The sequence below is a fragment of the Capra hircus genome, chromosome 27, assembly GCF_001704415.2.
Source record: "Capra hircus breed San Clemente chromosome 27, ASM170441v1, whole genome shotgun sequence".
Lineage (NCBI taxonomy): Eukaryota > Metazoa > Chordata > Mammalia > Artiodactyla > Bovidae > Capra > Capra hircus.
In genome coordinates, this window is record NC_030834.1 from 1,290,529 (window position 1) to 1,309,408 (window position 18,880).

Below are 18,880 nucleotides of genomic sequence, written 5' to 3' on the forward strand. Positions count from 1 at the left end.
CTTGTGTCTCTCTTCTTAAAGAAAATGCACAATGCTAATAATGAACGCCTGGTGCACTGGGGTATTTCAGGAACATGTATTAAAGACAGAATCTTGCATATTGGCAAATACGTGTATTACACATTTATATAATAAAACACCATCTAATATATTCCATAGTGTACTGTGTGTGCAAAGGTATAACACAGATTTTCAAATGCGTGGCTTTCTGATGTCAAGCCCAGCCTGTATTCTGTTATAACTTTCAACATTTGGGACCTTTGTTTGAAGCCTTTGTCAAGAAAGGCAAACTCTTCCTGTCATCCTTAGGAAAACAGAAACAAAGCTAAGTCCCACCCGTCCTCGCTGAAAACTGTCTCTTTTCTAAATGACACCAGCCTGGCTTTTCCTTGCAGACTACTCAGCTACCACTTTTATTTCCAGGTCACCATTCTCATGATTTGAATGAGTGAGTGAAGTCGCTCAGTCGTGTCTGACTCTTTGTGACCCCGTGGGCTGCAGCCCACCAGGCTCCTCGGCCCATGGGACTCTCCAGGCAAGAGTACTGGAGTGGGCGGCCATGCCCTCCTCCAGGGGGTCTTCCCGACCCGGGGACTGAACTCATGTCTCCTGCAGCTCCTGCACTGGCGGGTGGGTTCTTTTATCACTGAGCCACTTGGAAAGCCAAGATGGCTAACACAAATCTAAAGTCTCAGCCAACTAATTAACTCCTGATTGATAGTCACTGAAGGGACAGTAGGAACGTCAAATCTTCTTTACTTGTGTAACTGAAGAATCTCAAAAGAAAAAAAAAAAAACCAGGAAGCAAACTTTAGGGGTGAGACTTTACCATTATGAAATCCTGCAATTCTGAAATTCTCTGAGCAATATCTTATAATTCCTTGGATGACTGAGAATTATCATTCTTTCATGGAATCAGGTACTCACTAATAAGACCATCCAAAGATTTGCTTTAATTCAAGAACAAAAGAGAAAAACTGATTGTTTCAAGTTTTCAAGCTATCTGTTATATAAAAATGCTCTGCAAAGAAAAAAGGATAAGTAAAAGGATTATGCAAGTATGTCTTCTAAATGAGCATGTCATCTGGCAACAGAAATAGGCAAGTCACAGAAATTATATTTGAGCAAGAATAGGATAGGGGTGCCAGGGAGGTATGGATTCTTATGGGACTTCACAGGCAGGAGGAAGAAAGAAAAGTGACCCACTTTTCAGGGAGAAATTTAGAAGCACAGTACAAGAAACAAAGGTGCGTGGGGAGCGGTCTCTAGGGAAGAATATTACCGGGAAATAACAGGGAAAAACGTTTGAAAAGGTAGGTTGTGGTCAAACCACGGGGGACCATGAGGTCCACCAAAAAGGCTCCTTGAAGGTTTCTGATGGGTGAGTGCTCGGACTTACACTGGCTCCTGTAAATGGGCAGGGGGTGAAGGCTGCGGTTGTCAGGGCCCCGGATGGAGGCAGCTGGATTTGCATGGAGACTATATGCAGAGTACATCGTGAGAAACGCTGGGCTGGAAGAAACATAAGCTGGAATCAAGATTGCCAGGAGAAATCTCAATAACCTCAGATATGCAGATGACACCACCCTTATGGCAGAAAGTGAAGAGGAACTAAAAAGCCTCTTGATGAAAGTGAAAGAGGAGAGTGAAAAAGTTTGCTTAAAGCTCAACATTCAGAAAACGAAGATCATGGCATCTGGTACCATCACTTCATGGGAAATAGATGGGGAAACAGTGGAAACAGTGTCAGACTTTATTTTGTTTGGGGGGGGGGCTCCAAAATCACTGCAGATGGTGACTGCAGCCATGAAATTAAAAGACGCTTACTCTTTGGAAGAAAAGTTATGGCCAACCTAGATAGCATATTGAAAAGCAGACATTACTTTGCCAACAAAGGTCCGTCTAGTCAAGGCTATGGTTTTTCCTGTGGTCATGTATGGATGTGAGAGTTGGACTCTGAAGAAAGCTGAGTGCTGAAGAATTGATGCTTTTGAACTGTGGAGTTGGAAAAGACTTTTGAGAGTCCCTTGGACTGCAAGGAGATCCAAGCAGTCCATTCTGAAGGAAATCAGCCGTGGGATTTCTTTGGAAGGAATGATGCTAAAGCTGAAACTCCAGTACTTTGGCCACCTCATGCAAGAGTTGACTCATTGGAAAAGACTGTGATGCTGGGAGGGACTGGGGGCAGGAGGAGAAGGGGACGACAGTGGATGAGATGGCTGGATGGCATCACTGACTCGATGGACGTGAGTCTGAGTGAACTCCGGGAGTTGGTGATGGACAGGGAGGCCTGGCGGGCTGCGATTCACGGGGTCCAAAGAGTCGACACGGCTGAGCGACTGAACTGAACTGAACTGAAGGCAACTGCAGGGGCTTCTCTGGTGGCTCAGATGGTAAAGATGCTGCTGCCAATGCAGGAGACCCAGGTTCGATCCCTGGGCTAGGAAGATTCCATGGAGAGGGGAATGGCCACCCACTCCAGTATTCTTGCCTGGAGAGAATCCCATGGAGAGAGGAGCCTGGTGGGCTACAGTCCGTGGGGAGAGCCGGGCTTGACTGAGTGATTAATACTTTGACTTGAAGGCAAGGGTAAGGGTAAAAACAGAGGTCCATGAGGCCAGGACATGGGGAGAAATCATGCTTGAGCGGGTGAAAGATGCTTCCTCGGAACGTGAGGGGAGTGCGTTCCGGCCACTGAGGAGACGCACAGGCTTAGGCAGGAGGCAGAGGCTACGGCAGCCGGAAGGTTTCAGAGCCACAGGCTGCAGGGCTCGGAAAGACAGCAGGAGAGAAAGCGGAGGCGATGGTCAGTTAGGCTTCTTCTTCTCTTTTGAACTTGCAAAACAGAGGTGCTGCCCACCCAGCCAAGTGAGTGACCCATAAGCCACAGAGGTCAGGCCAGGTCTTAGGAGGACAAAGCTGAGGCATGGCCGCTGAGACTCGAGCACGGGGCAGTGGAGCAGCGGTGGGAAGCGACGCTTTATTGCTCACCATTAGCTCCTTCCTTCCCGGAGGAGAATATCCCTCCCCACCCTTTCCACCCAGACTTGACCATGTGACTCACCAGTGAAAGTGAGGGCAGAGTTATGTGTCACTCCGATTAAAAAACTGTAAAAGTCCACTGATTCACACCCTTCTCTTCCCCTCTTCCAAAGAACTGGTGATGTCCACGTAGTGACCACTTCATCAGCCTGGCCCCAGAGTTAAATTAACATGGGAAAGACAGCAGGGCTGCTACATGGGGTGTGAGACATCATTAGTGGCTGTGAAAGCGTGGTTTGTTACTGCAGTATCACCTAGCCTAACTAACAGATAGATCATGGGAATGAATAAAACTGTCCAGAAAGGGCAAGTAAAGAAAGACCAGAGGGTAACTTCCAACCAACGAGACTTAATCCAGCAATTGTGAACTGTCATTTCACAGAAAGAGCCAACGGAGTTACATTTCCCAAGTTACTTTAAGCATAATTTCTTAATATCATGATTACTTTTTTGTATTAAGAATTTGCATGAACATAAGGGAAAGGATAAATTAGGAGTTAGGGATTAACAGATACATACTACTGTATATAAAACAGATAAATGGCAAGGTCCTACTGTATAGCACAGGGAACTATACTCAATATCTTATAATTTTCTATAAAGGAAAAAATCTGAAAGAATATATATATATGTACATGCTAAGTCGCTTCAGTCGTGTCTGACTCTGTGTGACCCCACAGATGGCAGCCCACCAGGCTCCTCCGTCCACAGGATTCTCCAGGCAAGAACAGTGGAGTGGGTTGCCATTTCCTTCTCCAATGCATGAAAGTGAAAAGTAAACGTGAAGTCGCTCAGTCGTGTCTGACTCTTAGCGACCCCATGGACTACAGCCCACCAGGTTCCTCCGTCCATGGATTCTCCAGGCCATTGCCTTCTCCGATATATGTACATATATACATATAAATATACACACCTGTACACTTGAAACTAACACATTGTAAAATCAATTATACTTCAATTTTAAAATAAATAAATAATTAAAAATCCTAAAACAGTTACTAGATCTGTTATTCTGGTCACCTTTGGAAATGTTTGCTCCTTGCAATGTTCTGTTAGAACAGTAATCACCCTCCCATACCAACAATTTTGAGTGTTCCGAATATTTTTTGAAATCTTATTTTTGCCTGTAAATGTTTCTGTGCTAAATCCATCAATCTAGCACTCCTCATTAGATTGAAAGAACTAAAATCAAGCACTGCTGTAAGGAGCGTGCTCTTGCCTAGCAGCAGCGGAAGAAGGCTTCCTGGGAGCAGCTGGAGGCTGATCACTGAGTGGCATCTACCGCTCACTACCGCAGCCTGCAGAGCGAAGGGCCGGAAGGTCAGGAAGTCCAGCGACTAAGAGCTTAGCCAGTGGATCATGTCAGATATTTGTTAGCCTAAGACAGCAATTAAAAGCCATAGTACATGATATAGGAATTTCAAAGGAATTATTTGTCAAAAAATTTTTTAATAAGTAGATTTGGAATGAGATTTTTTTTCATGAGTATTCTATTTCTTGTATTTTAGAGAATCCGAAGCAATTTTTAAATTCAAGTCCACACCACTTCTTGCTTTTTTTTTAAACTATTGTTGCCCAACCTTCTCTTATCTATCAAATCACTGTATACTCAAGCATTTTTAAAAGGCAATTGGTTATATATATATAAATTTATATATATATAAATTTGGCAAAGTTAGTGAAAGTGATTTAACCTTTCTAGACATTCTATGCATGTGTAAATCACACAACTTTGCCATATATATATATATATATATATAAACCAATTGCCTTTAAAAACGCAGTGGTGAGCTGTAGGCACCATTCAGTGATCAGCCTCCAGCTCCTCACAACTTTGTACGTTAAGCAAGTTACAATTTGTTATTATTAAAACATACAGGGTCCCTGATTTCAGACTCTTCTCTCTCCTTCTGCTTCCAAGAAGGAGATTAAATAAATAATTAAATACTTATTTAATTATTCTAAGAAACTAGCTCAGAGACCCACTGTGTTTTTAGAGTTGTATCCCTTTCTAATCAGTATGAGGACACGGACAGTAATAAAAAGGACAGCTAAGAAAACCCCAGTTGGCCAGCATAGGTGCCTTGGATTCATATTGCAATAAAATGGGATGAGAGTCTACAATATTCCAAGAGCTTTCTGGGCTACTTTTCATAGGTAGTTTTGCAGAAATCCCAGGGAAGGATAGAATTTGGCCTAAGACATCCGGTGAGTGTGCCGTGATTATCAGTGTTTCAACCTGTACAGTCTGTCTCTCTGCAAGTAGAGGCCCCCATGTCTCAGAAAGGCAGAGACCTTCCTGATGTCCATCTCCTGCTTCTTCTGGCTTTAAGATATCTGTGCTAACTTTGCAGACTTTATTCTCCCTCTGGCTTCTAACATTTCCTCCAGCTCCAGCTAGAAAGGGCCCTTCACCACTTCAGCACACTCCAACCACTAGGTGAGCCTGGCGTCTCCACTGGGAATCTGCCCATTTTATGCGGGCTCTTTCCCACCACCAACCCCAGCTAGTTTCCACTCATCCTCTTAGAAGAGAGAGCCCCGACAGCTGTGATCCCTTCCATTCTAGCCCCTAAGGTGAGGGACGGAGGCGTGCATTCACGAGTCATTCAAATAATAGAAATGGACGCACAAGGGCGCCTTTCTTAAGCCAAACGAGCAGCTCTCCTCAGCATGTGCATATATATATGTACATACATATATATACACGTGTGTATACATATATGTATGTATATATAGTAAATGGTGCTCATTCTCAATATAGAGGGATTTTTTTGCATTTTAAAGAGACGTCAAAGTAACCCAAATAGCCATTATTGATAAAAAATGTCTAGGAATAGAAAAGTTTGAGAGCAAGCAAAAATTTACATCAAACTCTGGACATCAAACTCATCTTTTTATATCAAATCTTTTACATCAAATTTACATCTTTAGTATTCCTACCTACCATCATTTTGCAAATGAAATATAGATCTTTGTGGCGAGCATGGCTTTAGGGAATCCCAGTTTGTGCCCCAATATCTGGGAGAAAAATGACACTCACTTGCTTCATGACTTCTCCTACAGTCCCCAAAATAAGGCAGTGAATTTTCAATTAACAGAGAAAAGGGTAAGGTTTTCCATACAAGGTCTTATATCTGAACTAATGTGATGGTATGATTCAGCTCTTACTCAGACCTTCAAAGAAATGAACATGATAATTTTTTTTTTCCTTTTATATGTTGGGACACAAAATTGGATGAATCAGAGAATTAAAAGGGTGAGAGAAAATGTAGCCAACAGTTTACTCAGCACCCACACCCCGTCAGACCGGTGCCAGGGCACAAAGGCGACAAGAGGTCCGAGCTTCAGAGGAGACACAGGGTCCTCAGACAGGAGGCAGACTGCATCCACAGTGATGCTCATGTGAAACGCACCCTGGGGACTCGGGGGGTACCAGCACCCCTTACAGGCTCACACAGGGGCAAGCCTCTCTCCAGGCCCTCTGAGGATGCTGTGCACGTCTCAGGGGTGTGCCTCGTGTAACAGAGTTGCTTTCATCTGTTGTGCTCATTCACTGTTGGTTTTATATTTTCATCAGCCAAGGCCAGCAGATCTCTTCCAGGTAAGACATTACCACTCATGACAACATCAATGCTTCCTGCTATCTGTGGAGCCTGGGAAGCCACTGATACATAGCAGCCCTTGTGTTCTTAGAAAGTGATTTATTCAAGGCGCATCCAGGGATCACACTGCGTTCCTGTTATGTAAGTTCTGAGGACCAGTGGTCTTATATTTTAAAATGCAAGCTTCCAGAACCCGCCCCCACCCCAGCCCCGGCTTCCCTTGTTATGAATAAACTGTTTGAGGAGCTATGTCAAGGGACCCTTCAGAGGCCGTTATTTCACTGTGAGGACTGTTAAAAAGAATAATTGGCATCAATAACACTTACCTGTATATGCAGAGGGAAGGTTACCCAGCCATAACAAGCCCAGATTCACACAGCCACTACTTAAGAGAATGCAATATTCGGGATTTATGAGGATAAGCCCTGTCGGTAGTAATGCCCTTACAGGGGCCTTCGCGGTTCATTTAGCACAGTCTGCTGTGTACTCACAGGGAAATCAAATCTGCCATGCAGTTCTGGGCGCAGATGCTGCAAACAAGATGCAGATGAGGCACTCTGAAAGGGCCCCTTCTCAGAAAGGGCTGTGGCTTCAGACGCCCTTTTGACTCTTGGGTTCCTCAAAAGCAGCCATTGGACTGTTTCCAGTACAAAACCTGCAATGTTACTAGTGATCATCCGTCTCTCAAGGGTATTGGAAAAACGCGGGGGTGGGGTGGGGGGGGCGGGCATTACCATTACACAGAGAGATGGGTCAGATGTGAACCAAGGCACAGGAGCATCAGCAGCAGAGCAGAGAAGGAGCCCCCGCACAACAAGGATGAGGAGGACAACAGACAACAAAGAGCGTGGCGTAACCTGTTTCGTCAGAGCTGGAACTGATGGCATGGGTGGTGGTGCAGGTGGAGGCAGTCTTTGCGCTGTCCTTGGCAGCGACAGACTTCTGCTTGGCCTTCATGGTTTCCAGTGCTTTGAGCTTCTTGGCGTGTTTCGTGCCTTTGTAGTGGGCCGCAGCCTGGCTCTACAAAGGAGAACAAAATGAACCGTGCAATCAGGCTCATTTCTCAACTGGCGTTCTCTGTATTACTGCAAATACAGACTCCCTTTCAATAATAGGTACCATTCAAGCCAATCCTGGCCGTGGCCAAGCAGCGGGGTTCTGTTGAGAATGATGCTACGAAGCAATGGGAAGCAAGTTCTAAAACCTCTAGATGGAAGGGAGAAATGTTCTATTGCCTCTCTTCAGAGAAATGGAGCTGCACACTAACATAGCAACAACACTTTCTTTGTGGAGCGGGGGAAAGAAATGAGGATTTACAACTGTATCGCATTTCTTCTGTCACCAAAGACGCTGGGCTCCCAAGATTAACAAGGGCCCTGGAAAAGAGCAGCTCTCACCTTCTGAGCTCAGGAAGTGTGCTTTCTCCTTCTACAGTGGGTATTACTGACACAGGACCCAACAGGTGTCTACCAGGAAAAATTCACTAATAACAACACAAGTAGGCGCCCCAGAGGCCGAGAGTGACGTGTAAGAGTTCAAAAGCGAACGCCCTGTGAGGTCCAGACGGAGCCATGGAAGCCAGGCCGTTTTGCCCTTCTTTCCTTTTCCTTGCTTCTCACAGAGGGTAGTCTGGGAAGTCCAAGGCAGGGGCATCCTTGGAACACGTGGGTCTTTTGCACCCTGGTCCATTGCCAGGAAGATCCCCTGTGTTTCGACTACTTCATGGGGCCAATGCAATTCTTTTGTTTGTGCTTTCTGAGGTTCTTATAAATAGAAATCTGCATTTCCCCACATTTATATTTTCCTAACATTATTTTTTGGTACCAGAGAGACATTAGTTGAGTTAGAACATCATCTTAAAAATGTGTTTATTAACTTATTGGTGGAGGGGGGCCTGTCATGGCTTCAGGTGAGGTGGAAGCAGGCAGGGAGATTTTGGATTGGAAGGTTTTCCAGTTCAAACACTTTAAAATTGCCACCTCACAAGGAAGAAATCTCAGTGGAGGACTAAGTATGCAGACATCACTTCCCGTGACTCATTCAATCTCAACGTTCCATTTTGCCAGAAAATAAGAGTCACACGGTCCTCTTTGTCACTGCAACTCTGGTAGGGAGGGTGTTGCGGTAGAATCTCTTTTTATAAGTAGAGAAATAGTTAATCCGCACCTTCATTTGCATCATTCTGACAAGTATCCTCAAAGGCCTAGGTACCCTTATTGAAAGAACACTGGACAAGGAAACTGTACATTAGAAACAGTTTGAACAGAGAGGACACTCATGCATCAGTTTTCCAACAACACAGAACATCAAAGACAGAGTGTGAGTCAAAGTCTGGAGTTAAGACTTATTATCGTTCATTGAGGAACACGGATTGGACTGGTTTGAGCCTACATGGAGAACACTATTCTGAAGGATGGAGCGATGTCCCTTTTTCTCCTGCCTGACTTATTTTTAACAAATCAAATCCTTTGGATATATCTTTTGAGGGCATGATGCTGTATTCAACTAAATCCACGACATGTAGTCAGTTGTCTTCTCAGACAGCTCAGGATGCACTTTCCCTTAGAGCAAAGTTCAGCTCCTTCTCCTGGTACAGAAGTGAACGCTGCCTATACAACGCATGTGAAAATACAGGCGAGGTGAGCAGCACTATCCCCACAGGTACTTTCAAAATGTACCTTTAATGTATTTTTAAGGTGCCTGGCAAACCTATACTCTCAGTGGTATTTCCATCCACCGTAGGACTAAGTGATTGTCACTCTTTTGAATATTAAGAAAGTTACTCCAAAGGAACACTGCCAGTTAAGGCTCTACTTACATTAAAAAAAGAAATACTCTCTGCACAGATACAGCTGAGTCCATGTTTTCCACAAGTGAAATAGCTCGGGGCATCGTGGGGAAAGGGGAGTGATCAAATTACCGACTGTCGGTGGGCCCCAGTCAAGACCCGACATATTAAAAAGCAAAAGAAAACAAGACAAAAAGCATATGCACTCGTTAATGGAATTCTAGTCCCAAAGCACTCTGATAATAATTATCTTAATCTTTTAAAATCTGCTATTAAATAAGCCACTGAGCCTTCCACAGATTAAAAAAATAAAGGTTGAGTGGTATGAAAGTCCAAAATGCTATGGAGAGACCATGGCGTTTAGAATTTTGGGAAGTGACGATGCGGGGTGGAGGCTGCATGTGACGCTGCAGAGTGGGTGTGGGTGTGGGTGTGGGGCTACGAGCTGGAGACGCAGTGTAGACAGATGACCCTCTGGATATTTCAAGTGCTCTTTGTCATTGATCCTGTTTGAAGAATTTATTGGACTGCTCTTGCATCAACTGCAGGGGTATTAGTTTTTATATCCATGTACACTGCTTCACTGCCCTGCCTTTTTAGACATTCTTTTACACTGTGGCTTACCATAGGATACTGACTGTAGTCTCCTGTGCTATACAGTAGGACTTTGCTGTTAATCCATCCCGTATACAACAGTCTGCATCTGCTCACCTGGCCCTCTGACACCATTCCTCCCCCGCCCCCACCCTCCCCCGCCTTCCGACCCCTGGTCTGTTCTCTACGGCTGTGATTCTGTTCCTGTTTCACAGCCAGGTTCATTTCAGTCATATTTAGATGCCACACGTAAGGGATGCCGCACAGTATCTGTCTTCCTCTTTCTGACTTACTGCACTTAGTACGATCATCTGTGTGGTTTAGTCACTCAGTTGTGTCCAGCTCTTTGCCACCCCATGGACTGTAGCGCCCCAGGCTCCTCTGTCCATGGAGTTCTCCAGGCAAGAGTACAGAGAGGGTTGCCATTTCCTTCTCCAGGGGATCTTCCTGACCCGGGGATTGAACCCGCATCTCCTGCCTTGTAGGTGGATTCTTTGCCACTGAGCCACAGGGGAAGACCGTGATAACATCTAGCTCAATCCAGGTTTATGCAAGCCTCTTACCCTTGGCTCATCTTGATACAGGTGTGTTGCATAAAGCTGTGTTCTTCTGTAAAGAAAGAAGGTCCATCCAGCTCTCCTTACCCCATTATCTCACTTCACTGCACTGGCTAGATTTTTCAGCCACATCTAACCTTTCTGTGATTGTAGACAAAACTTCAACCTAGGAAGGAATCCTTCTGGGAGAATTTTTTTAAAAAGCAGTAGTAGGAATTAAAGATTTTAAAATTTAAAAAATAAATAAATAAATAAAATTTAAAAAAAAAAAAAAAAAGCAGTAGTAGGCCAGAGATGTCTCTCAGTCTCATCTGCTTTTCCTTTGGGCAGAAAGGTGCTGGGCATGTGTAGTATGCCTTTTTCCCTCCAAGATTGTCTCCTGTTATTTATTAGCCAGTCTCTGAGTCAAGTCATCTCCAGAAACCTGGGAACCATCCAACACAAGCAAACAATTATTTTTCATAGGAACGACTTCAAGATTAAGAAGTAAGTCTACGACTTCATCACAGATGTCAGAACTCTGCATGTTGAAACTCAAGGAGAAGCAAGGGATTAGAGTACCCAGAGAAGGGAACAGTAAGAGAAGAATTGGCTTCAACAATTTGGCTTCAAATTTGCCAACAAATTTGGCTTCGAAAAGTTGCTTTTAGATCATAAGTGGAATATTCAGGTATTGTGCAATAAAAATCTCTACTATGACCTTGAACTAGCACATGACACCATGAAATCTGACAAGTGTCATCCCAGAGGCAAGTGCTGACATTAAAGATATGTACACAGATTCCTGCTGGAAAGTGTGCCACCACTTTAAATGTCATTCCCACATCCGTCAATCAGCAGCCAGTCAGAATTCTCAATCTTCAAGTTTTGTCTTTAGCATTTCAAGAAGTCTTCCAGTTTAAATGCAGCTGACGTTCCAGAGTAGATAAAAATAATCGCTTAATGGCTAACATTTGAAAGAGGTGCTGCAGCCTTTTGAAAGAAATGCACACATACACACACATTTATTTTACAGGTTTTGTTATAAATCAGTTTTTCTGTGAAACCCACTGCAAATTTAACAGATAAGTACTCTTTTGCTCCATTATCCCCAAGTCCTTGTACAGTTTTACTCTACCTGTCTTTTGCATAAAGTGTCTTAACATGATTTTTTTTTAAAGGAAGTTTACTATAAACACATATCTGATTATGTAACCAATTAATTTTCACAAACCCATGATTTCAAAAAGAACAAGATGGACTTTGCTAGTTTCTGACATCATTTAATTGTGCCACATTAAGTTTTTACTAAGAGAAAACGAACATTATCGTATTAAAATGTAACATCGGAAAAATAAGGAGTGGTTACCAAAGAAGTTACCATCCTCTTTGGGGAAAGAAGAGATTTACTATTGAAGACAGGAATTTTTTTTAAATGTATTTATTTATTCATTTATTTCTGGCTGTGCTGGGCCTTCACTGTTACAGAGGCCTTTTCTCTGGCTGTCGCAAGGGAGGGCTGCCCTTCAGCTGCCCAAGCTGTGCCTTGTGGTAGCCTTTCCTGCTGGAGAGCATGGGCTTTATGGTACGTGGACTCCACCAGTTGCGGCCCCAGGACTGAGCCGCTCTGTGGCCCGGTGGGAGATCTCCCAGGATCAAGGATCAAGCCTGTGTCTCCTGATTGGCAGGCAGATTCTGTACCACCAAGTCACCAGGGAAGCCCTCTTTTTTCTTTTTTAAAGAAAATTATCTGATTTCAAAACTTTAGACTCTTTTGTAGATCAAAAATCATGAAATGATAAAATAATATAGTATCCTGAAAACTAAAACACCTACTTTAAATTTTTATTTTGAAAACTATTGACAAACTATTCCTGGAAAAAAAAAAAAAAAAGTTTGAAGTCTGTTTTCTTTTCCATACAGTTTTTCTTATGTTACATCAGTTCAGTTCAGTTCAGTCACTCAGCGGTGTCCGACTCTTTGCGACCCCAGGAATCGCAGCACGCCAGGCCTCCCTGTCCATCACCAACTCCTCGAGTTCACTCAGACTCATGTCCATCAGTGATGCCATCCAGCCATCTCATTCTTGGTCGTCCCCTTCTCCTCCTGCCCCCAATCCCTCCAAGCATCAGAGTCTTTTCCAATGAGTCAACTCTTTGCATGAGGTGGCCAAAGTACTGGAGTTTCAGCTTTAGCATCATTCCTTCCAAAGAACACCCAGGGCTGATCTCCTTCACAATGGACTGGTTGGATCTCCTTGCAGTCCAAGGGACTCTCAAGAGTCTTCTCCAACACCACAGTTCAAAAGCATCAATTCTTCGGCGCTCAGCTTTCTTCACAGTCCAACTCTCACAACCATACATGACTACTGGAAAAACCATAGCCTTGACTAGACGGACCTTATTCAGCAAAGTAATGTCTCTGCTTTTCAATGTGCTATCTAGGTTGGTCATAACTTTCCTTCCAAGGAGTAAGCGTCTTTTAATTTCATGGCTGCAATCACCATCTGCAGTGATTTTGGAGCCCCCCAAAATGAAGTCTGACACTGTTACCACTGTTTCCCCGTCTATTTCCCATGAAGTGATGGGACCAGATGCCATGATCTTCGTTTTCTGAATGTTGAGCTTTAAGCAAACTTTTTCACTCTCCTCTTTCACTTTCATCAAGAGACTTTTTAGTTCCTCTTCACTTTCTGCTGTAAGGGTGGTATCATCTGCATATCTGAGGTTATTGAGATTTCTCCTGGCAATCTTGATTCCAGCTTGTGCTTCTTCCAGCCCAGCGTTTCTCATGATGTACTCTGCATATAAATTAAATAATCAGGGTGACAATATACAGCCTTGACATACTTCTTTTGCTATTTGGAACCAGTCTGTTGTTCCATGTCCAGTTCTAACTGTTGCCTCCTGACCTGCATATAAGTTTCTCAAGAGGCAGGTCAGGTGGTCTACTATTTCCATCTCTTGAAGAATTTTCCACAGTTTATTGTGATCTACACAGTCAACATACACTCACTCAAATCTAATATCCAGGGCAAGGGCACAGGATCAGCCATATGGCTTAAGATCAATATGCATTCTCACTGGTCAGTGGCTTGTAAATATTTTAGAGATCACTTTCATATCTACCAATAGAAGGGTTTTAAGGTTTATAATGATTCTCTTTAATTTGTTTATTATCAACTCTCAGTTTCACTTCAGTTCAGTTCAGTCACTCAGTTGTGTCCGATTCATATAAAGCGTTAGTTCTCAAAGTGTGGTCCCAAGACTGGTAGCAGCAGCAGCAGCAGCTGGGAGCTTGATAGAAATGCAGAGAATTGCACCCAATACTTACATGTACACCCATGGCTGATTCATGTCAATTTATGGCAAAAACCACTACAGTATTGTAAAGTAATTAGTCTCCAATTAAAATAAATTAAAAGGAAAGAAAAAGAAAAGAATCTACAATGGAATATAATCTGGAAAAATAAACAACAATGAATCACTGTGCTGTGCACTTTAACCAACACAATATTGTAAATAAACTATATTTCAATTTTTAAAAAAGCAATAAGATGATATTCTGTAAGTTTGAAAAAAAAAAAGAAATGCAAATTCTCAACTTCTATCTCAAACTCATTGAATCAAAAACTACAGATATGAGGCTCAGCAACCGATATTTTAAAAGCTGTCTGCATTTTCCTGAAGGATACTACAGTTTTGGAACCACTCACGTTAAATATTAGTGCATTTTCTCCAGAGACAGCTCCATCCTGTATAAGTAGCTAACATCTATATTTTTACAGATTAACATATAGTAATTTGGAGATTGAATCTTCACATATGTCTAACTGTGAGTAATGTGTGTTACTCAAGAAAAATGATCAGAAGTTTCTTTCCTTAAAAACAAGCCATAATGGCCACCATTAAAAGACGTACAAATGGTAAATGCTGGAGAAAGAGGAAACCTCCTACATTGCTGGTGCTAATGTAAATTGGTACAACCACCATGGAGCACAGTGTGGACGTCCCTTAAAAAACTAAAAATAAAGCTACAGTACGACTCAGCAATCCCACTCCGGGGCATATACTCCAAGAAAACCATCATTCAAAAAGATACGTGCACCCCAATGCTGACTGCACTGCTGTTTGCAAAAGCCAGGCTTTGAAAACAACCTAAACGTCCATTGACAGATGAATGCACAAAGGAAGAAGAGGCAGTGTATATGGAACGTTGCTCAGCCATGAAAAGAACTAAGTAATGAGCTCTGCAGCAGCAGAGATGGGCCTGGAGAGTGTCACACTGAGCGAGGGGAGTGTGAAGTGAAGTGAGAAAGACAGACATATGCACCACTTATACCTGGAATCTAAAAAAAGGGGGTACAATGAACTTATTTACAAAAAAATTAGAGCCACAGATACAGAAAGCAAACTGGTTCAGTTCAGTTCAGTTCAGTCGCTCAGTCATGTCTGACTCTTTGCAACCCCAGGAACCGCAGCAGGCCAGGACTCCCTGTCCATCACCAACTCCCAGAGTCGACTCAAACCCATGTCCATTGAGTCAGTGATGCCATCCAGCCATCTCATCCTCTGTTGTCCCCTTCTCCTCCTGCCCCCAATCCCTCCCAGCATCAGGGTCTTTTCAAATGAGTCAGCTCTCTGCATCAGGTGGCCAAAGTATTTGGAGTTTCAGTTTCAACATCAGTCCCTCCAATGAACACCCATGACTGATCTCCCTTAGGATGGACTGGTTAGATCTCCTCGTAGTCCAAGGGACTCTAAAGAGTATTCTCCAACACCACAGTTCAAAAGCATCAATTTTTCTGCGCTCAACTTCTGGTTACTAGGGGGTAAATGGAGGCGGGATAAATTGGGGGGTTGGGGCTGACATATACACACTGCTGCTACTGCTGCTGCTAAGTCGCTTCAGTCGTGTCCGACTCTGTGTGACCCCATAGACGGCAGCCCACCAGGCTCCCCAGTCCCTGGGATTCTGCAGGCAAGAACACTGGAGTGGGTTGCCATTTCCTTCTCCAATGCATGAAAGTGAAAAATGTAAGTGAAATCACCCAGTTGTGTCCGAGTTTTTGCAACCCCATGGACTGCAGCCTACCAGGCTCCTCCATCCATGGGATTTTCCACACAAGAGTACTGGAGCGGGGTGCCATTTCCTTCTCCAATGCACACTACTATATATAAAATAAATGACCATAACCTGCTTTATAGCACAGGGAACTTGAATCAATACTGTATAATGACCTACAGGGGGAAAAATCTGAAAAAAGAGTGGGTATATGTATATATTTAACTGATTCACTTTGCTGTGCACCTGAAACCAACACAACATTCTAAATCAACGATACTCCAATAAATTTAAAAAAAAAAAACAAGCCATAAAACAGGTTAAAAATAACGCAGATAACAGACATAACTGGGGAACTTCTGTCCAAGAGGGACGAGTGCAAAACAGCGGATCCGCCCTGGAAATCATGTAGCTCTCAACCTCCACACGGATGCTCTCCAAGTCCTGTGGCTCTCTCTGTATAGTTAACCTTGTCTCTCCAAGCTAATTCTTGTTGCAGCATGAACTCTGACCCCAATATTTGTGCCAGTGTTGGATGTTTTGGTATGATCCATTTTGTGGAGCCTGGAGGAATCACCAGCTTAATAACAATAATAAATAAAAAACAAAAGCAAAGCCCTGTGTTATAACTCTTAAAACTTCACTATAACAAGTATCTAATTCACTATTATATTTAAGCATTAACTGATTCAGTGTTAGCCATGAGTAAAATGTTTTTCTTTATCTATGTAAGGCTCTTTTAACTGAAGGAAACTCCTAGCCAGTAGGCAAATAAAGGCCACTCTAGTAAGCCAAAAGAGTGGCTTACTTACTCACAGTTACTCCACTCAAATACTCAAATATTTAACAAAATATTTGAAGGAGAAATTTGAAGATAGAATAGCTCATTGTTATACATTTTCCTTTCTAATGTGAAGACATGTGCTTTTCAAATTCTCTTACTCAATGGGGAAAATGATGTGAGATAGATATTTTTATTCATTAATTACATATCCCATAAAGAGTATTTATTTTGATTTGTGATTGTGCAGTTAACAGAGAGGTAGATGACTACAGTATGAATAAAAATGAAAATTTACTTGCTTGAGTCTCAAAGTGAAAACCATGATTCAATTAAGAGTGTTCTTTCTGAGCTCAAATGATTGATGCCTTACTTTAAATGCGCTCCTGTCTTCTGTATCCTTCAATACAGAAATGAATAGAAACTGCCACAGAAACAGAAAAATGGAAAAAGAAGATAATGCCACTCGGGTAAAGTCATTTTTATACACTACCACTCGTCACTGAAAAAAAAAAAAAATTCTAAATAAACATGGCGAAAGAGAGACATACAAAAGTTTCTCAGATACATTAGGCAAATCCCGCTTTTCCTTGGATTTCCCAGGCACCAGTGGTAAGGAGCTGCCAGTGCAGCAGATGTAAGAGATTCAGGTTCAGTTCCCGGGAGGGAAGATCCCCTGGAGGAGGAAATGGCAGCCCGCTGCAGCATTCCCGCCTGGAGAGTCCCGTGGACAGAGGAGCCTGGCGGGCTGCAGTCTCTGGGCTCACAGAGAGTTGCACACGGCTGAGAGACTGGGCACGCAAAACTTCATTTTACCTTGTCTCTGTGTGGCTGTGAGAAAATAATTTAGATGGACTAACTTACCTTTTCACAGCTTCTCGACTCATCTAGAGACTTGATGATTTTTAAATAGTAAGTACTTAATGTTTTCAAGTATCTAATGTGGATGATAAGATAGCACTTATTCGAGCAAAAGAGTCTAATTTGAGAGATTTTTCCTGGCTTCTGTCATGAAATCACTGTTTTTATTTATTGGGAATACAGACAGCTGCCTCTCTGATCTCTAATGGCAGGGGTGTGGAGGTGGGGTCTTGATTAAGGGAAACTGGCTGCTGGTGGGCTTTGGAAGCTGGTCCTCATGATCTGATAACTGACCAGGGTTCCTGGCCTTCCCCAGTCACTAGAAATTGACAAGAGGCCAGAGAAGAAACTGAGGCAGGGCTTTATTAACGCATGCGTACTCAGTCGTGTCTGACTCTATGACCCCGTGGACTCTAGTCCTCCAGGCTCCTCTGTCCGTGGAATTTTCTAGGCAAGAATACTGGAGTGGGTTGCCATGTCTACTCCAGGGGATCTTCCTGACCCAGGGACCAGATCTGCATCTTGTGTCTCCTTCATTGGCAGGCAAGAGTCGTGTCCGACTCCCTGTGACCCCATGGACTGCAGCACACCAGCCTCCTCGTCCTTCACTATTTCCTGGGGTTTGCTCAAACTCATGTCCATTGAGTTGGTGATGCCTTCCAACCATCTCATCTTCTGTCGTCCCCTTCACCTCCCGTCTTCAATCTTTCCCAGCATCAGGGTCTTTTCCAAAGGGTCAGCTCTTCACATCAGGTGGCCAAAGTACTGGAGCTTCAGTTTCAGCACCAGTTCTTCGCATGAGGGCTAAATGTCTGTTTCTTCTGATAGAGAGTAAACTCCTCAATGGAGAAAGACCTCATCATTTTATCCCTTGGACCTAGCAGAGATCTCTAAATAGGTGTCTACTAAACACATGTTGAATTAATTCCACATTTTGATTTTAAAATGGAAATATGCATATGGTGTCTCAATGGATTCTGTATGTGAACAGGGTTTAGCTTAATTCTCTGCCATTCTTTGGCACTCTGCCTTATCTGTTGAACACACTTCAGGGAATTTTTATAGCACTTAATGCTGGAAAAGCATCTGGCACAAACACAAACTATTATTTTTTCTCTGAGAGAAGCTTACCATCAACTGCAAATTGTGCTATTTATGGGAGCTCGCTTTGCATGGGATGCAACAAGGAATAATATGGAGATTGTTTCACTTTTAAAAAATGTTGATGAGCAAGTTTTTTTTTTTTTTGTAAATCTGGGAAGTGCAATGAATATTTCTGGTAGTGATTTTACATTATAAGGTTTTTCTAAAAGTCCAAATTCTCTTAAATACACATAGAGACATATTTCAATACTTGGAAAATGCTAATTCTCTATCAACACTATTATTATTGTTTCCAAATGAAATATTTTATGCTTTAAAACAATATAGAGAGATTAACTATGATATCATTAATCCATTTTCCTCCTTACAAATCCACATAATAATCTATACCCCTGTATATGCTGAAAAGGAGTACCTTCCATTAGGGGAAAATTGTTAAATTCCCTACTTTTCCATAAATCAAGGAAAGCCTTCCCTTTATAGTTTAATTGCATTTCTCATCTCA

At 42.8% G+C, this 18,880-nt stretch overlaps 1 protein-coding gene across 3 annotated transcripts in view; it reads right to left on the reverse strand.

The window, feature by feature from the left end:
• ZNF385D (zinc finger protein 385D) overlaps positions 1–18,880 on the reverse strand; it is a 382,025-nt gene that overhangs the window by 100,197 nt on the left and 262,948 nt on the right. For all 3 annotated transcript variants that reach the window (XM_018042038.1, XM_018042037.1, XM_018042036.1), the window contains exon 4: positions 7,505–7,667. In XM_018042038.1, coding sequence (XP_017897527.1) covers positions 7,505–7,667 — 163 coding nt within the window. The remainder of the gene's footprint in view (positions 1–7,504; positions 7,668–18,880) is intronic.